Source organism: Ciconia boyciana, chromosome 1, assembly GCF_034638445.1.
Source record: "Ciconia boyciana chromosome 1, ASM3463844v1, whole genome shotgun sequence".
Classification (NCBI taxonomy): Eukaryota; Metazoa; Chordata; class Aves; order Ciconiiformes; family Ciconiidae; genus Ciconia; species Ciconia boyciana.
In genome coordinates, this window is record NC_132934.1 from 48,819,550 (window position 1) to 48,839,775 (window position 20,226).

The following is a 20,226-nucleotide window of genomic DNA, read 5'->3' on the forward strand; positions in this document are numbered from 1 at the left end:
GCTATAGGGGGAGAGGAGGGAGGGTGATGACTCTAGAGAAAAATAGTTGAATCCAAACAGAACTGATGACATGTTTGCAGTGAAACTGTTCCAGAAGTCCTAGCTATAGAAGTCCTCCTAGAAACGTGGACTAGTTGTGGCTGGATATTTGTTTCAGACTGCCGGACCACTTCTTTCTTTGCCCTTTGTAAGCGGAAGAGTGTTTAGTTGACAGCACTGGTCCTAAGTATTGAACAGCAGGCTGCTCTTGCCGCCTTGCCTTCCGCTGGTCTGTGTGTTGCACTACCACGGTGCTATTGACTTTCAGCTCCACACAGCAGAGAGACCAGCTGCAAGGAGCAAGAATCCACATGAGCACAAGGCAGTAACATAGCCACGATGAGGGTTGAAAATGCCTGTCTTCTTTTCAGCCATTTAAAGTTTTGGCGGCTGCAACTCTAACTGGACAGGCGTTAGAGGCAGATATATACAGTGCAGTGCCTACTGCAAAGGTGGACGGACACTGCTGTTGTGTAACCGTTATCCCACAAGTGTGAGGTGGTTTACCCGGTGTGCGAGACGCCAATGTACACACAGGGCAGAGGTCTTTTATTTCGTGTCTGCGCAGAGATGGGTGCTAGGTGGTCATTCCACAAGGCTAGCACAACCTTTGGTCACGCAGGTACGATTTGTGTATGGTCTAGTTATACATATGCATAAGTAATTCCACAAAGCAGTTTTCTATTGGTCTACCTTTCTCTTATTTCAGCTTAAAGCTGGAGTGCTACTTGAATATTCTGCGCCTGCTGAAAGGTGAGGGGTCTCTGCTTGGGCCGGGGTCTCCAGCTCAAGGGGTGGGACTTTTAGTATCCTAATGAGGATAGTTCGCCTGAGGTGCTCACGCGATGGATTCTTCATCGTTATGGATTCTTCCATAACGTTCCAATCACGTTATGGATTCTTCCAAAGGATTGGATCAGTTTTAAGACTAGATTTCTGTTAAAAAAGTAAATGCTAGGTTAATCAATGTCACAGATACAATTTTCATTGTAACCATGCTAAATTAATAACACTTTCCGAGAGTGTCCTAGGGGTAACTTCAGTAGTAGTTTTCTCAAAGAAAAACCTTGATACAATTCATCGACAGTCCCTGGTTAGTGGGAGTTTCAGTTCTGCAGTTGGCATAGAGGTCCCCTTGTCCTGGTCTGGTGCCGCCTTTACTCTAGTATAATGAATCCAGGAGTCGATCCCATTCACCTTTACCGCTGCATAAGTTTTTAATAGCACTGTATAAGGTCCTTTCCACTTTTCTTTCAAGGGCTCATCTTTCCAAGTTCGCACGTAGACCGTGTGCCCTGGTTGGAATGGGTGTACTGGCGTGTCCCAGGAAATGGGAGTCTTCTGGTTTAGGTACCTATGCAGGGAGGATAGATTCTGCGAGAGAGAGATCAACTACTCTTAATTACAGCCTGTCCCTTTATACGCATTTGGTCTTGCTCCGGGGTTAAATGATTGATTCGATGTGGTTTCCCATACAGGATCTCAAATGGACTAACACCTTCCCTAACTCTGGGTGTAATTCGTGCTCTCATTAATGCTATGGGTAGAATATCTACCCCTTTTTATTTGAGTTTCCTGACACACTTTAGAAATCTGTCTTTTTAGAGTTTGATTCATTCTGTCTACTTTGCCGCTGGCCTGTGGCCTCCAAGGGGTATGCAAATCCCATTTAATGTCTAGAAATCTAGAAACTCCCTGCACTATTTCTGCAATACAGTGGGGTATGTTATCGGAGGATATACCTTCTGGAACACCAAGTCTGGGGATAGTTTCTTTCAGTAAAATTTTAATCCCTTGTTAGTGCAACTAGCCTTGTTAGTGCAACTAGGGAAAGCTTCGGGCCAACCAGAAAAGGTGCCTGCCATTACCAATAAATATTTATATAGATTACACCTTGGCAATTCCGTAAAACCTATTTGCCAGTATTCCCCGGGAGTTATTCCTCGTTTTACGACTCCTCCCGTCATTTTCTTTGCAATTTGGGGGTTATTGGCGCAACAGATAGCGCACTTTTTAACTATTATATCTGCTAGGCTTTGCATTCTTGGCCCAATGACGTGTCTTTTGGCAATAAGCACTAGCGCATCTGCTCCCGAGTGTGCTTCTTGGTGCAGTTTCTCGAGTAGAATTTCCATCATCTTTCAGCAAGTAATAATTGCTTCAGTGGTGTCACCCACCAACCCTGATCATTTCTGGAACAATCTAATTGCTCTGCCAATTGATTTCCTTCTCAGTATATTGTGGGGCGATAATTCCAAATGGGGTACTGGAATTAAAGCTCCTTCAAATTTTGATTTCTGTAATGCTGCTTCTTTTGCTAACTGGTCTGCTTTTCGATTTCCCTTTGTGATTTCACTGTTTGCCTTCCGATGCGCTTTACAATGCATTGTAGCAACCTCCTTCGGTTGAAGGACTGCCTGTAAGGGCTTCATTATGTCTGTCCCATATTTGATCAGAGTCCCGTGTGAACTTAAAGGTCCTCTTTCTTTCCAAATTGCCCCATGTGCATGCACTGCTCCGAATGCATACTTAGAGTCTGTGTAAATATTGCCTTTTTTTTCCCTGACTAAGCTCTAAAGCTCGTGTTAGTGCAACCAGTTCTGCCTTTTGAGCAGATGTATTACTAGGCAAAGATTTAGCTTCTAGGGCCTGAGTACGTGTTACCACTGCATATCCAGCTTTCCGTCTTCCTTCCAACACAGAGCTGCTCCCATCAGTAAATAACTCCAGTTCTGCATTCGGTAGGGGATTGTCTCGCAGATCAGGCCTACTAGAATACACTTGTTCGATGGTGGTTAAGCAGTCATGATGCAATTCACCGGATTCGGAAATCGGGAGCAGGGTAGCAGGAGTTAGAGCAGAGGTCAGGGAGATGACAACATCCTCTTGTTCCAGCAGCACAGCTTGATATTTAGCTAACCTGCCTGGGGAGATGCAAGGATGCCCTTTATTCTCAAGGAGAGAAGACACAGCATGAGGTGCAAACACAGTAATCGGTTGTCCTAATGTCAGTTTCTGAGACTCTTCCATCAAAGTTGCAGTAGCCGCTACTGCCCTCAAACAAGCGGGCCAACCTTTACCGACCTCCTCTAATTGCTTTGAAAAGTATCCCACCGGTCTTTTCCAGCTCCCCAATTTTTGTGTCAAAACTCCTAATACCACTTGCTGTCGTTCATGTACATATAATTGGAAGGGTTTCCTCAAATTTGGGAGTCACAAAGCAGGAGCCTCCATGAGTTTCCTTCTAATTTCATCAAAACTTCTCCTACGTTCAGGTGACCCTACGAGAACCCCCTCAGGTCCCTTCACAGCAGCATACAGTGGTTTGGCAACTAGCCCAAAATTGGGAATCCATAAGCCACACTATCCGGCCATTCCCAGGAATCCTCTTAATTGCTTCTTTGATGTAGGTAGCGCAATTCTACAAATCACCTCTTTTCTCTCAGTACTTAATTCTCTCTGTCCTTTGGTGAGTTCAACCCCCATATATTGGAGCTTTTTGTTTCCCAATCTGAGCCTTTTTCTTAGAAACCCGATAGCCTGCCAAGCCCAGAAGGTTGAGCAACCTGATGGTGGGTTCCAGACATGCCTCATAACTGTCAGAACCACTTAGCAGATCATCAACATCCTGCAACCATGTTACAGCATCATGATCATTTTGCCATCCTTCCAATTCTCTGGCTAGTATGTTACCACACAAGGTAGGGCTGTTCTTGAATCCTTGGGGAAGGACAGTCCAGCAGGGTTGTGTCCTTTGTCCTGTAGTTGGATTCTCCCATTCAGCGGGGAAGATGGTCTGGCTCTGCTCATCCACAGGTATACAGAAGAAGGTGTCCTTTAAATCTAACACTGTGAAGGGAGTATTCCTGTTCGCGATTGTCGTAAGGAGGGTGTATGGATTTGGAACCGCAGGGTGGACATCTACTGTCCTTGCATTAATTTCTCCTAAGTCCTGTACCAGTCTATATTCAGAAGAATGGGGCTTCTTTACAGGTGGGATGGGAGTATTAAATTCCAATGGACAGTCCCGTAACAATCCGTGTTCTAAAAAGAAGCTTATTATAGGTTCTAATCCTTTTGGGGCCTCCAGCTTAATGGGGTATTGTTTCTTTCTTACCGGTTGAGCTCCTGGTTTCAGTTCAGTCTTTACCGGGGTCGCATTCTTTGCTCGTCCGGGCATCTTTGATGCCCACACCAGAGGTATGACCGCATTCAGTACTTCCTCTGGAATATTCCTTTCTCCATCAGGATCTTTCTCGGTTAGCAAACATCTCTGGGCTTTCCGGGCAGGAATAGGCAACTGAACAGAGTCTTCAGAAGAATTTAGTTGTGCATTCAGTTTACAGAGTAAATCCCATCCAAGCAGTGGTAGGGGGCATTCTGGCATATAAGGGAATTCATGAGTTAATGTCGTATTTCCAAGTGAACATTGCATAGGTTGTCAAAACGGCCTTAAAATTGTTTTCCCTGTTGCACCAACAATGCTTATTTTAGTTCTACTTAAGGGTCCCCTACAACTAGTTACAGCAGAATGTGTGGCTGCACTATCAGTTAAAAAATCTATTCTTTCATTCCCCAGCTTGACTGGAACAGCTGGGGAAACTTTATACACCTGCTGTGGGATTGACAATAACTCAGATTGTCATGCCATCCGCACTGTCTACCTTTTGTAATTTCTTTCTTATATCTGCTGTCGCTTGACCAATAAACAGCATGTTAAATAACTTTGAATTGCTGTCATCTTCCGAATCCGCATCTGTCCATTTTCGAGCTACTTCACGCAATCTCTCATAGAAGGCTGATGGGGTTTCCTTCTCCCCCTGCCTTACTTCATCTAGTTTAGAGAAAGTCTTAGGCTTTTGCACTCCATGTTGAATCCCATACAAAATGAACTTTTGATATTCCTTTACCCTCTGTAATCCCTCACTTGTGTTTGGATCCCACTCCGGATCCTCTTTTGGGAGGTACATGTTGGTATTAGACACACCCTCCGCCGCCTCCCCCGTTGTTGGATCAGCCCCTCTGTAGCCTTCTCTAAAATCGTTCTCCTCTCCTCAGTGGTAAACAAATATTCGAGGAGAGCCTGTACGTCTCCCCAGTTGGGATTATGAGTCTTCATTACGGTTCTAACAGTACTATACATTCCTTCTGGATTGTTTCGACTCAATACAAGAAGATTGTTCCTTTTTCTCTTTTAGCGCATATATTCCAATCTGATGCTTAGAATGCATTAAGCCACATTTCTTCCTAATATTCCAGTCATTTCTTAATGCAGACAACATATCCACATAAGGTATTTCATCCCATTTTTCAGTTCTCCGACAAAACAACATTAATTGCAACATAGTGTCATGTTTCAAGGATCCATTCTCAGCCCATTTTTTACCATCTTCCAATTGGTATTGTGGCCACCATTGATTACCTTATCGTTTTAGCTTCTTTTTAGTCATGGGATCCCCCCGCAATTTATTCCAATTCTTCAGGATGCACCGTAGAGGAGAGCAAAGGGGTGCCTCCTGGGAAGCAGCAGCGCCCATGTCGCTCCCGAAAAAACCCAGCGTTTCATACACAAACCAAAACAAGGGACGTCTCCCTTCATTACTCAGCACAGAACAGCATGTAGAAACAAACAACATTATGCTACGGCTGCATATTGTTCCTGATGCGTTTATGCAGAGCCCAGAACAGAAGAAATGCTGCCTGCTTCCTGAGAGATCTTGCCCCTATCCCACTCTTCTCATATCCCCCCCGCCCAAATATACCTCATTTCAGTAGCATTGCACCGTTGCGTCGCTTACCACCCGACTGCAGGAGAGGAGCTGAAGGAGTCCCCCATCAACAGGTCGGTGCGCGCTGGAGTCCACGCAGGTCTCTTCTTCTCCCCGTAGGATGCGGCAAGACAAATCGGGCAAGGCTGACAGCGCAGTCCCATCTGGGTCACCAAAACTGCTATCCCACAAGTGTGAGGTGGTTTACCTGGTGTGCGAGACACCATTATACACACAGGGCAGAGGCATTTTCTTTCATGTCTGCGCAGAGATGGGTGCTAGGTGGTCATTCCACAAAGCTAGCACAAAGTTCGGTCGTGCAGGTACAATGTTTATATGTTCTAGTTATACATATGCATAATTAATTACACAAAGCAGTTTTCTATTGGTTTACATTTCTCTTATTTCAACTGAGAGCTGGAGTGCTACTTGAATATTCTGCGCCTGCTCAAAGGTGAGGGGTCTCTGCTTGGGCCGGGGTCTCAGGCTCAAGGGGTGTGATTTTTAGTATTCTAATGAGGATAGTTCATGAAAGGGTGCTTCTTATCACACTTCCGCTTGCAGTTTCAGATTGTCCAAAATCATCTTAATTAGCTTACATCTTTCTCCAGGATGTGCTTTACTCCCAGGGACAGTCATGCTTGATTAGACGTTCCACATTCCAGCATGAATCCCTCTTAGCAACTTCACGTAAGTCCCAGCCTTCCACCAGCTCCTGATTGACTACACTAGGGCTTGTTACCTGGGAGAAGAGACCGACCCCCACCTGGCTACCACCTCCTTGCAGGTAGTTGTAGAGAGCGGTAAGGTCTCCCCTCAGCCTCCTGTTCTCCAGGCTAAACAAGCCCCGTCCCCTCAGCCGCGGCACGGCACGGCACGGCACGGCACGGCACGGCACAGCCTGCGCCTGCTCAGGCTAGCTGTGTTGTGGATCACTCCCTCCTCCGTGCACAGGGCGCTGCCGGTGATGGAGTCGGGGTAGGAATCGGAGAGAGGAAGATGCTTTGTTGATTTGAGGTGCAGAGTTTTCTGCAAATAACTTGGAAGCTGAACGATGAGTTCAAACAAGGCATACTTTGGTGCTTGTCAATTCAAGGCAGTCAAAGCTCAGGGGAATTTCTTTTAACTAATCACAGTCCTGTTACAAGCAAGGCAAATAGTGTAGGTCAAACAAAATGCATCTTTATTTTTCTTAGCTACATTTATGAATATACAAACATTCTTCTTAAACACAAATTTCCATTTTTGTCAGTTTCTAAGTGTTACAGTGTACTTCCTACGTCTTCTTTTTGGAATTTGCATTGTTGTCATCTTTGGATCTCTAGCTGATAATTTCCTTACTTCAAGTTAGAATTGACGCACTCACTTCATCTCTTTCTCCTGTCCACATATCGTTCTCCTTTTTGATTCACTTCCATGTCTTCTTGGCTCTGCTGTCAAAATAGATGTACAGAACATTTTGGGCATCGTTTATTAGAGTCAAACTATATGCTCTTTCAGAAACATTTTAGGAAGTAAACTTTCCTCACTTCTAGAAGCAACAGAAATAAAAACTGTCATCCTAATCTAATTCACCCATGTTCCAAAAGGTACCCTTCAAGTCTTTTTCCTCTAAAACCTTCCCAAGCAGATGTTTGAGAACCATGTGGTACTTGCACAAAGAAACCAAATATGGTAGCAAGCCTGGTGAGGGGTTACAGAAGGTGGTTTTTGGTGCTTTGCATCTGTGTGGTACCTCTACAGAATTACATCTCAGAGTGGAATCAAAACGGCCTCGTGCTGAGTATGGAACTGCCCTGCTACGTCCGTGGGGGACACAGAGATGGGAGAGAAGCAGGAAATGTCACAACGAAGCAGAGAGTGCAGACCAAGGGTTTGGCCATTCATCCGAGGGACACGAGATAGAGGTTCTAATCTCTGCTTTCAAGGCAGCTGTAAAATGTATGAATGGTCCTTAGGGCATCTGGTGAATGTTTTGGAGCCTGCGTCCCCTTATGAAGTTGGACCTCGGCTGAGCATCGTTCCGCTATTGCAGACGCTTCACAAGCAATCAAAGAGAGAGACAAATAGATCACACTCATACAGCCTCTACTGCGCTTTGTCCAGTGCTACAAGCCAAAACCCACTTCTTGTAGCTCCTCGCTTTAAAGGCAGCTTCCTATTTTGCTTTCGTATCAGGAAGATTGTGGAAAATTAGAAATCACGGGTTAGTTCTACAGGCAAAATTACATGTCTGCAAACAAACGAAACTATGCTCCGCTCTTTCGGACTACTCAGCATTGCTTAGAATCTTGCGGGGTTTGGTTGGGGAAGTTTTAAGAGCAATCGTACATTTTCTAGGTGGGGAGAGACATGTCGCTTCTGCTCAAAAGACTGAACTGTCACAATTTCTATCAAGCAGTTACCTGACTGGTTGTTTTAAACTTGGAGAAGGTTTTTGCACGTGGATATCTGTTCCTCCAAGTTGGTGCGTTGTAAGATCCTGAAGTGTATTTGTCTATAGAAAAACATACACATTAATTCCAGTTAGTAATTGCACAAGACCCCTACAATTTTCAGTTTATTCCCAACATGTAAGTATTACCATAGTTTTCCATTTGGGTCCCAAATCTTCTCTTTGTGTCAAGCTGATTCTTTTGTCTGGAGCATTTCCCACCACGTGGCTCAGGTACTGCTGCAAAGAAAGGTAGCAAAAATGGTAATGGCTGTTCTTATGACAAGAATGCTGATCACCTTTTACTGAAATGCTCTATCCTTTTTGAACCTGGAAATTTGGTAAAATGTATTCTTCACATTAAGAATGTTCTCCCTGTAATCTCCATAGCCGTCTGCCCACATTGAATCAAAGCAAACGTTCAAAGAAAACAGAAAAAACCCACAACTACTCGTCCCCGAGAAGAAGCAGTGATGTTGGGATTCACTTCACTTAACTTTCTTCAACTGAAAGTAGGGGTTACTCTGTCTGAAGGAGGTTCCTTTTATTGGAAATTAAGACAGGGAGGCACCTCAAGATGGAGATTCAGCCCAGCTTAAGAGCAATGACTGAAACGGGCAAGATGACATCACTTTCTTAACTTATGAGTATTTAAATTTTTTACCAATAAATTATTAAATATTTCAAAAGAATGAGTCACATACAAGATGCTGTAAAAAGTGGGGATCGGTATATTTGTGCACATCAGCACATCATTGCATTCATGCCTCTTTGTTGGCAGAGAAATTAATTCCTGCTATGGAGGTGGCTCAATTAGTGTTGATGAATATTCTGTCTGACTAATTGTAGAGCTTCAGAAAGCTTTACATTTCTGTCTGTGGATACTGCTGCAATCTACGTGTGAAAATTATGCTGGGTCAAACGTACTCTTGCCCGTATTTAGGCCTAAATAACTTAATATTCACCTGCAGGGACAAAATCGAAAGCAGCACAATACAGACAGGCATATTTGCGGCATTTTAAGAGTCCTCCATTTTAAGCTGGAGCCCACCTGCAGATCCATTGAGCTTTGGTTCTTGAGTGGCGGTGACAGTACGGTAGACGACGTACGCTGATCTTCGAGGTTCTGAAGAACTGAAATAAGTCTTTCTTCCACTTTCTCTCACATAAGGAATGGAGGAAGCCGTTTCATCATCCTTACTTTGACCCCTTTGTTGGTAACCTTGTTTTACTTTGGGGTCTGAAGTGTGAATTCCTAAAAGTGAAAAAACAAGAAAAAATGTTGTGCTGTTACTCAAAATTTGACATAGTGCAGGAGACTGGAGGCTGGAAGACAAGATTAAAAACATGTTCTTTATGGATAGCCCAATCCAAATATATTCGGGTATTTTATTTATCGCTTGATGTTCAGCAACGCGAAGCTGATGCTAAAGTATATTACCTCCATTTCCAAAGGATCTACGATCTGGTCTGGGAATACTCTCTGTAGGTGCTCTCCTTTCCGAACTCCCTCCTTCTCCTTTTGCATTATTAATTTTTGTAGGAATTGTATTACCATCACCTGGAAAGGCAACAGAAAGAAAGTTGTAGCTGCTTGTGTGTAAGCACAGGGAATGGCACTGCCATTCTCTTCCTCCTACCTGATGAGCTAGTGATTAGTTTAGTGCAATTTCCTTTACCCTCTCCTTTTATGTTCTTCTTTCTCTGTTGTTAGTTTTTTGGATCCTGTCCTGTGTAACTGAGGTATGCCTCTCATGCTCTCTAAGAAAATACCATCATATGCAGGTTAAGGAAGACTATGGCCCCAAAGTAAAGAACCAGCTACAAATTACCTGCTTGTTCTTTAGCTGCTCACTTTTCATGACTGAAGTTTATGACTCCTACCTGACTGAATTTATGGTATTTTCAAGATGCATGTCTTCATAGTACCAAAAGCCTCAGAGAACTCAGTAGAAGAAATGCTTTGGGGAAACATCTCTATCCTTTTCTCTGAATTTATCTAATTCTAATTCAAGACATATATTAAAAGCTCTGTTCATATATTTGTTACTGATTTCCTTGTCTATAGTCTAAATACATCTAAAACATTTTAAATGTAGAAATGAGACGAAAATAATTTTGCCAAATGCAACTGAACAATTGAGGCTGGCATAAGCGTTGGTCAAAAAAGCATGACTTCACATGTCTGTAGTATTGGCAATGGAGACAATTTTTCCATTCCCATTTTTTTATTAGCACCTCATCCTACTCAAATCTGTTTTACCTAAAACAGTATCATCAAGAATTTATTCCTGAAATTTACACAAAACAAACAAGAATATTCTTTTTTATTAAAAGTAGCAGGTCATACTTCTGCCCAGCAATTTTTCATGACTCATCTCCTGATTCCTCTGGTGCGTTGTTACTGTAAGAACATAACTCTCGCCTACAATGCAATTATATATTAATTACTCAGTATAAAATCTACTACAGATTTTTTTTGGTCATGCCACTTGGTCAAGAATGAAGGAGACACATAATAAGGGAGGTAAATACTTATGAATTTGTATTCCTTTGACCTTAATTATGTTGGATAAAGACCAGTATTCAAAAAACGGAACTCTCTTCTTCTTACCTTTTATAAGAGACTTAGAGGTGGTATTTACTTCATCTAAATTTAGTTATACGAAAGTGTGATGTATCGTGACATTTCGTCACCTAGACACCCAAGACAGCCAGCAGAGAGCATGGAGCACCTCCGGGAAAGGGACTTGTCTCACCTTTCTTTGGCACTATCTTATGATGCAGTAAATAGCCCCCTGAGAGTGCCTGGCTCTCTCCATTTGCAACAGAGAGCCTAGGTGAGAAATTTAAACTACATTCCTAAGCTGAGGATGGTTAAAATTAGAGTACATAAATCTTGATGGTGAAGACAAATGATATGAAAGACCTATGTTGTGTATCTCAGGAAAGTACACGTAGGGTTAATAGCCCATTTCTACCTTTTCCATCTACAGTCGACGCAGGTAGTCACCACGTGTGTGACACTACATATATATCTCTATCTACCTCTGGGGAAAAATTACTGAAGTATTTTTATGCTCTTTCTCATATGCTCTCTTTTATTGTCACTAAATTAAACAAGCGGGGAGGAGGGGCACACTATGTAATAGTTTCTCCCTGTAACAGTAATTTTAAAAGCGGTAAGCATTGTCCAAGAAGATGACAAGTACTTGCCTTTCTGCAAGTCTCGCTCGGTAGCTTCCAAGGGTAATAGCTCATTGTTCCGAGGTGAAGGCACAGTTTTTGTCGACTGGTGTTCGTGAGGGTACTGAATCCCGTAATACTCTCCTAAACATACCCCAAGAAGGAAAAATAACCCGAGTTTACTATATTGGCAGCATTGCTGTTTAGGAAAGAGTGACTCATTACATATTTACCAGATTTATAGCATATTTCCTTTATTGCTCTTTCCTCTTCAATTTCTGCATCAGTCTTAGGCACCCAATCAGAAACGTCTGTAGGAAATAATTTTCAAAAGATTACTAGCTATCTATACAACCACCTTCAACAATTCTTAATAATCAAATATCATGGTGGGTTTCATTTTGGTCACGGGCTTTTTTTTTTCTGAGTGCAACCTCTGCTTCTGGACAGAAAAATGATTCCGTAATATGAGGTATTTCCAAGTGCAATGGAATTGCAGTTCCAACACATGTTAAGAAGCTACCGTGTGTTGATTTAAAACAACTCAAAAAGATCTTCAGTACTCATTTTCAAAATAATCTTTCACACTCAAGAGGAAATCTTGTGATTAAACACGTCTCCAGGGAGTGCTTGTCACAAAACCTCTGCCCACAGTTACTCTCCCGTAATGCCTGCTGGCAGAGCTGGTGATGTGAGTGCTTCTCATCAGTCTCAGTTAAGGCTACTAAGATCAGCAAAGCCCTACTTTTTAGACTGTTTAAATTCATGTGGCTTACTCAGACGGAAACCGAGTTAGGAAGCACTAACAGGCAGCCCTGCCAGACAACCTGAAGGGCAGGGGGAAGGTGAAAAGCAGCTTGGGGCTGCCTGAGAACGAGCACAGTAATTTGCGGAGTGCACGCGTGAGAGTAGGTTGTTCTCTCACTTTCACTCTCTGGGAATGTGCAATTCAGTCCTTCCCTATGAAGCTCTCATCTCTAAGTGAAATACAGTCAGCCGTTTAACTGAGGAGGAATTAGGCATAGCAGGAGTGGAAGGGTTAACAAGATTGAAGTACTGAGAGTTTGGGTTATGCCTGAGGGAAGGAGGCTGTGTGTCAGGAGTAGGAGCAGATAGCATTGGAGAGAGATAAGGCGAGCGGGTGATTTTTTGTTGTGAAGAAAGGAACTGCAAAGTTGCAAAAAGATAGCCAATTGTATTAGCTGAAGGAACGCATGAAGGACGCGTGAACAAGACATATAAACCAATAAGAGTTCTCTCAGTAGCGCATGTACAAACAATTAGAAAGTATATAAGCCATGTAATAGTTCAATAAAGGGTCTTCGATTTACCCCTCGATCGGAGTCCATGCATCAATCCGCTACATTTAACTACATTTAAAAAGCTAATATAGATATATATCTATATATAAAAATAGATACACATACACATTCATTTAAACTAGTGAAGAGTTTTGTATGGATTCTCTTTGCCGATTAAGGATTACTTTCTGTCATAAAATGAGACTGCCTACAGAGTTTAGGAAATCAGTCAAACAAGTGATTTAAGTCAAAGTCACACAACTGTCTTTTGTAACCAAACCTGTGACTTCGCCTTCAGTGATGAGTGTGTACAGCCCCTGTTCAAAAGTGTGTTTCCCAGAAAAGAACTACCTCCTAAACTTGTAATTTCATCCCCAAATTCTGAGATACTTGGAAGAGTATTTGATGGCCATCTGAAGCGTGGATCACATTTCCAACTCTATTTTGTGAAAAAGAGGTATGTGAATTATACCACAATTGAAATATACAGCTAGGCACTTCAGAGGACTTAGAACGTGTTGCCTCGCTCACATCTGGTAAGTACCAGTTCCAAGATTTTGGGGATTAGCTGGAAACTATGTCAAAAACCTGACAACAACTCTTCTCTAAACATGTAAGGGTTATTATCATAAATCAACTGTGAAGTACATTGTGAGGGTCAAAAAAACCCATTCTACTTCCTCATCAAAGAAAGAAAAAACTGTTTACAGTTCTCTTCCTCTTCATCGTCCTCTTCATCGTCCTCTTCATCGTTGAGGTTTATAATCAGTGGAGGGTGAATTGGTAGTAGAATATTCTCTTGCTTTCTGAGTGATTCTTGACGACGGGCTGGCTGCAGAATCCCTTCTTGGACACCCTGTTGCAATGGGGCATCTGCAGAAGAGAACATTACATTTATTTTATTGGGAGGGAACTAGAAGGTCAAATCCAGGTGCAGAGCAGCCGGTAGAGTTCTGAAATGATGATCAGACTGAAGGAATCATTCCATAGACAGATTGTGCCTTTTAGGCAAAATCTTCTGCGGAGGTTGGCAAAAGAGCATCTTCCAACTACAGAAAGTATGAAATAACAGGTAGATACTTACAACACAGGGAAACGTGTGCTTAGTAATAGCTGTGCTGAAGGGAGTCAATGAGTTTGGGACCCCACTGGTGAAAATAGTTTAAACATGCTGAAGAAGAGGCAGGCCTGTATCGCTCCCCATGGCATCAATTTTGAAGGATTTAGCAGTGCTAAGCACAGGATTACCCATTCTGAGCTTGTGGGCATTTTTTTTCTATCAACATTTTCTGAATCACAACTCTCTTTATGAAGCACAAAATGTAGATTTTGAGAAAGAATATGAAGTTCATGAAAATAATTGACACTTAATCAGAAGATCAGGAAAGCTATTCTTTTCCTTAGCAGTTTATATCTACCCATCATCTTTGCAGCAAAACTATTTCACTAGTGGGATAGCATTTTCTGAGAGCCAGGAAATGCAATGGGCTGAAAAGAAAAGTGATGAAAAATGGTGAGCCTATTGGTATTGTTCAAGCTGACCAAGCTGCAACTATAGATACAATCAGGATTCTGTGCATTATATGAAAAATATCGATGCTGGATATGTTTTCCAGTTTTAAAGGAGTAAGATCAAGCATGGGCATTTTCTTTTATGCCAGTTGTTGTTATTCTAGTGCATCTCTTGCTTGCCTATGACAGCACGTCTGTCATATTAAACCCAGTTTAAATAACACTCCTGTGGATCCGATTTGTTGTCTCTCATGCAAGAGAAAGTAAGCTACAGCACTTGAACTTGATAGAGCCTTTTTCAGTGTCCAGAACAGGGTATTATGAGCTCCGGGGAGTGTAAGCCAAATTAAACTTAAATTACTTGAACAAGATTTCTAAGTATTGACATGAATAAATGCAGTTTTAATGTTTGCAATGTTGCTGTGGAGCACACGGCCTTTCAATTGATCCATGCTGCAGTGAAAAGAAAAAGGGTTGGGTCCATTTTCTCCTTCTGATCGTTGGACGCTGCTCTTAAACAGGATGCCCTTGTCCATAGTGCCTCTTGGGCATCGTCTCTGACTCGCACCACACCCAACAGCGTGCCGACGTGGTGTTTACGACAGCACTAGCTGTCCCGGGCCGTTGCTGTGGATGTGGGAACTGCACTAAAAGCAGTATGGACACTCCTAGAAACAGCGCTCAAGTTCTTGCCTTGGTCCTCTGGGGTTAGTTAGGCTCAACACGCCCAGATATGACAGGCTGCCTTTTCCTAGGGGAATTCCAGGAACACAAGGTGTTTGCTTCTGACTAGAGCTCTTTCTGGCCTTCTCTGACGACACCTGTCCACAGCTCTGGAGATAAGGCCCAGGAACACCTAGAGTTTAGTCCACTTGCTCACGCATCTATGACAAGTCATGCTGACTTGCTCTCACTCCTGCTTCCCCCCCATTTCTGACATCTGTCTTGCTTCCCTGCCCTGGACTCTTACCCTGTTCCGGGTTCCAGCTGTCTACCAGGCCCCCTGGTAGACAAGAGCTCCCCTTAGAAAGGACTGAGGAAAAAAACCCAAATTGTAACGGTGGGTTTTTCCAGAAGTACTCTGATTTGCAGCTATTGTACTGCCTTACGCACTATTACTGGACTTCAGTGGCCTGCATCCAATGTTCAAGCCTGACAAATGTATTCAGAACGATGAACTGGAAATACATCTGCACACACAGCCCTGTAATCTCATGTTATCTGCACAAGGGCTGTCTCATCCATGTAACATGCTGTGCTCTGTCAACAGGTATTGCTACTACTGGCCCTGCCAACCTCCTTCCCCCACCACACACGCTACTCCTCATTTCTCTTAAATGATTGCCTGCCTACTAAGCGTTTTCACTCCTAGAGAGACTGAATCGAGCAAATACCCAAGTAAAGCAACATTTTTACTCCACGGATCTTAGCAACCTAAATTGCCATTTGTGACCGCATCTTTCACGTCACTGATACTTAGGAAGATCCGTAACAGGACAGCTAAAAATATTCACGTGGCAACCCTGTGCAAATGCCAATACAATTCCTTGCTTTGCCTTGAGCTTGCCGGGACAGCAGATCATACCTGACTGATTTGCCACGGTACATTTCTTCACCTTAATATATATCACGTAAGCACCGGAAGGAAGCACTGGAAGGACATTTTTGTGTATTTACTTACTCTAATGAAGAAATTGTTGAGAAAATATTTTTACTCACTGTTACTAGGTGGCAAAAACAGTCCATTTATATTACGAGGTTTGCTATGATGGAAGGCACAAGTGATCCTCAAACAGCCTGAGGGTTGTGTTTCCCAGAAACAGGAGATGTTGCAGTACTTTTTCTGCAGGAGAAAACAGTTTTCAGATACTGGAAGTATAACCATAAAAATGGAGTAAATGCATTAGTACATGGTGCACTGCTGTGACTAGTACATGTGACTCGGATTTTGGGGACCACGCTCTGCTATTTTAGAGCAGTGACAGTTATCTTTAAAGTTATCTGAAGCTCCGGACACCTCTAAAGTGATCTCGAGTCAGGTGAATGGAGCTTTCATGGTGCCAAACTGTTCCTGGATAAGAATAGGAGTAAAGCAGTCTACTTACTGTACTGCAGGCTCTTCATGAGATGCTGGGAAGAAAAAACATCTATTAGTCACTTAATTGACAGGGGCCTGAGTTTCCTTTCCTGCGCAATGGGATAATCGGGTCAATCTCAAATGAAATCTGCTGCACAAGCGCACATCTTGCACTAGTGCTCTCTTACTATTAAAGGACATGGGCCTATGGGAAAATAAGGAGTGAGAAACAGATCCCAGAAAGATTCCCAACAAAAACTGGAAAACTAAAAATTTGGGAATCGATGTTCTGAGACTACTGTCGTTACACTGCTCACACCATCTCCCCGCTGTTTTTATAGACGACAAACAAAAGCCTAATGGGACAAAAAGAAGAGCTACCTGGATTTGTTGAAATATTTGTGTAATTATTGCTGCTTCACTCATACATATTATCACAGCGCTGCTCTCCCTCTATTGATCAATACGTCGCCAGCTAAAAAGTCTGCACGATATTGCAGAGAGAGCACTTTCACAACGACAGTCACTTTGTTAGTCACACTTGAAATCATTTTTCTGTACCTCTGCCTTATTAAAGTTTACGGATTTTAGCATCCTCTCGGATTATGCAATTCACTTATCCTTATAACCGGAGGTATCTTCCTCACGCTCATGACAAACTCCTGCTTCCAAAGAGGCAAGTGCTCATGACCATTACCCTGAACACAGAAACTCAGGTTTATGTCCGGGATATGAACTACATGCCAGCTGAGAGCTGTAAATGCCAGGCTGCCGGTTATTTCTTAACAAGTTTCTGTGTAATTGTTTAAAGGCAAACAAAGTCAGGCTTGAAACTATTGGAATATTGGAAGGTAACTTTCACCCAGGTCCAGACATTGACACCTGGGTCTAGGAGCAGCATCTCCAAAACACGCCACTTTCGGACTGTCGTCAGTACAACTGGGCCATCCACTGAGACACGCTGGGGTCTGGAGCCAAAGCCCATCTCCCAGGCATTAACGCCTAAATCCCCGATGCTGGAACGCATGCAGCAACGACGAGCCCTACACCCACCCCTGGATTTTCACCCGGTGGAATATAAAGATTTCTTTCAAAGACCAACTCATTCTGAAGGACTTGGTTTTAAATAACTGATTGTGCAGAAATTCAGGTACTCGCTGGAAGCAGAAATTATAAACATGGCCGATTTATTCGGAATCAATATAATGTTGATTCAATAAGGAAGTGATGAGTGGTCTTTATGCACAGCTTTCAACTTGGCTGTTCCTTGAGTACCTGAGCCCAGTTCACAGGAGAAATTCTCCATTGTTTAGATGACCATTAGCTCTTCTCACCACTTCTGAAAATCAGATAGTTGCTCTCCAGATGCGGCCATGACCCAGACAGAGCGACAGATCAACTGCTAACTTTACATAATAAACCTCCCTTTCAACAGGGATATCTCAAGAAAATCAAGGATACCAACCACGCTCAAATCTACAGCATTTACCTGTGCGTAGGGGGAAGAACAGTGGAAATAGCGGTCACTCCCAGCTGCAGCCATTGTCACCTCTTGTGCTTCTCCTCCACTCTCTTAATACCGGCAGAACATTCATGAAAACGGTAAAGCTGTCAACAGTCAGGCAAACCCTAATCTTATCCTGAAACCAGTAGTGTTCTTTCAAAAACGGAACCTTCACCACCTTAGCTCTGCTGCTTTTTCGAAACAAAACTCCAACAGACAGCAAAATCCACTTGAACGAAGGCAGTGGTACCTTCTCCGGGCTGCTTGAACTGACGAAGGCAGTTGCCAGCCGGTATAGAATGTTACAGTTGCCACATTCCACAGTTGCCAATGGCTCCTCCAGCTCATGACATTAGCATGATGGCGCTATGTGACCTGTCCAGCTTGAACATCTTCCTTTGTCTCCATTGCTTCAGAGGAAAGTATGGAAAATCGGACCGTTTCAAAGAGTCTCCCATTGCGGTGTTTCTTGAACGTCAAATGGAACAAACCCATTGGGCAGGGCTTAAATAATACCCAGCTTCTTGCCGTAGGAGCTGTGGTCTTAGAAAGCAATCTTTGATACCACAAAGACAAACCTTATTCTTGACTCTTTTTAACCAAAAGCCTTGTGCCCAAGGTTTTTCTTACTGCGCCTCTTTCTTTGGATGGGCAAACTTGCTGCTTCCCGTTAGTACACTGTTAGCTGTTAACTGCTTACATTGTTGGGGTTCATTGCTTTTTCTTGCTTCCATGATGTCCACTGCCACAGCTGAAGCAGAACGAACAGCCTACACTGGTGTCCCTAATTAACACCTCTGTTCTCAGGCAGGTCCCAGGCTGCCTCTGAACAAAAAATGTCTAGGGGGCACATGAAGTTTCAGTCCTGGAAAATGGTAGGCCATGCTGTGATCCCCAGGACATGGGGTCAAATGTACAGCACTGAGTGACATCAGTGACTTGGAGATGAACACTTCAGAGCACGGTTAGATCAGAACCCGGGAACTGAGGAGTAAAACATGATGGGAAGTGCAGAAAGGGAAAGGAGCCGCGACCTCAAAGGAGAAGGATGCCATCGCTTGAAGAGTAATGAGGCTCCAGATGGAGCCAAAGAGAAGGGAGGTAGATACAAGGCAGAATTCAAGAACAAGGACTAGTGGATTGTAGGACCACCAGAAGTGCATGTGGCTGGTGGTTCCCTGGCAAAAAAAACCCCAAAAAACAAAAAACAAACCACCACCACTGGACTGGAGGGACTAATCACCAAAGCACAGCTGTACTGTACGCTGTTGGTCTGCCAGTGGGATGGGTGGCAGATGTGTAAATGAAAAGCAGGTGCCAGTGACTCCACGGGCACAAACGCTACAAGGCTGGCTCAGCGGTGGATGCACCCAAGCCAGGGGAGAAGTACGAAGTCACTTCAGGAAAAATTCAGGAAAGCAGAGGAGGGCCAGGAATAACAAACTGTCAGCGGGCAGGAGCAGCCAGAGGAAGAAACTGTTAACACCGCCAAGAGCTCTCCAAACAGGGGCTCTTTGTAGCCATATAGCCGTGCCTAAAGGAGGCACAGAAGAAGGTACGGTCAGAAGAATGAATTCTGTGTTGGGTTTGCGTGGCAAGGTTTGGATAGCAGGGGGGCTACAGGGGTGGCTTCTGTCAGAAGCTGCTGGAAGCTTCCCCCATGTTGGACAGAGCCAATGCCAGCCGGCTCCAAGACGGAGCAGGCTCCTGGTGGGACCTGTGGAGCCATGGGGAGAGGAGGCCACGCTGGAGCAGCTTTGCTGGCAGGACTTGTGACCCCCCATGCTGGAGCAGTCTGTTCCTGAAGGACTGTACCCCATGGAAAGGACCTACACTGGAGCAGTCTGTTCCTGAAGGACTGCTGCCCCTGGGAAGGACCCACGTTGGAGAAGTTGGTGGAGGACTGTCTCCTGTGGGAGGGACCCCACGCTGGAGCAGGGGAAGAGCGTGAGGAGGAAGGAGCTGCAGAGACAACGTGTGATGAACTGACCGCAACCCCCATTCCCCGTCCCCCTGCGCCTCTCGGGGCAGGAGGGAGAGGAAAACCAGGAGTGAAGTTGAGCCCGGGAAGAAGGGAGGGCTGGGGCAAAGGTGTTTTAAGATTTAGGTTTTATTTCTCGTTAATCTACTCAGATTTGATTGGTAATAAATTAAATCACTTCCCCGAGCCGAGTCTGTTTTGCCCGTGACGGTAATGGGTGAGGGATCTCTCCCTGTCCCTCTCTCGACGCACGAGCCTTTCGCTGTATTTCCTCTCCCTGTCCAGCTGAGGAGGGGAGTGACAGAGCGGCCTTGGCGGGCACCTGGCGTCCAGCCAGGCTCAACCCACCACACATGCCAAGGTTGTATGGCGAGGCAGAGAGGCTGGCGAACAACAGGAGGCAGCTGTCCCGACGGAGGCGAAC

General features: G+C 43.9%; 1 protein-coding gene across 1 annotated transcript; it reads right to left on the reverse strand.

The window, feature by feature from the left end:
• Positions 1-6,997: 6,997 nt before the first annotated feature.
• On the reverse strand, positions 6,998-16,144 carry LOC140649284 (uncharacterized protein C12orf50 homolog). Its single transcript, XM_072856697.1, has 10 exons — positions 15,960-16,144; positions 13,437-13,601; positions 11,661-11,738; positions 11,458-11,571; positions 10,592-10,666; positions 9,683-9,802; positions 9,293-9,496; positions 8,392-8,481; positions 8,213-8,304; positions 6,998-7,240 (listed from the first exon to the last, which is right to left on the reverse strand). The coding sequence occupies exons 1-10, from the start codon at positions 16,123-16,125 to the stop codon at positions 7,175-7,177; spliced, it is 1,170 nt and encodes a 389-aa protein (XP_072712798.1). The 5' UTR covers positions 16,126-16,144; the 3' UTR covers positions 6,998-7,174.
• Positions 16,145-20,226: the final 4,082 nt, after the last annotated feature.

Excerpts from the sequence above, each read along its gene's own strand:
- LOC140649284 (XM_072856697.1), bottom strand. The coding sequence starts at position 16,125 with ATGGTTATACTTCCAGTATCTGAAAACTGTTTTCTCCTGCAGAAAAAG. Across the intron at positions 13,602-15,959 it reads GTTTTTGCCACCTAGTAACA|ATGCCCCATTGCAACAGGGT; the intron begins GTGAGTAAAAAT and ends TCTCTTCTGCAG. Across the intron at positions 10,667-11,457 it reads CGAGCGAGACTTGCAGAAAG|GCGAGAGTTATGTTCTTACA; the intron begins GCAAGTACTTGT and ends ATTGCATTGTAG.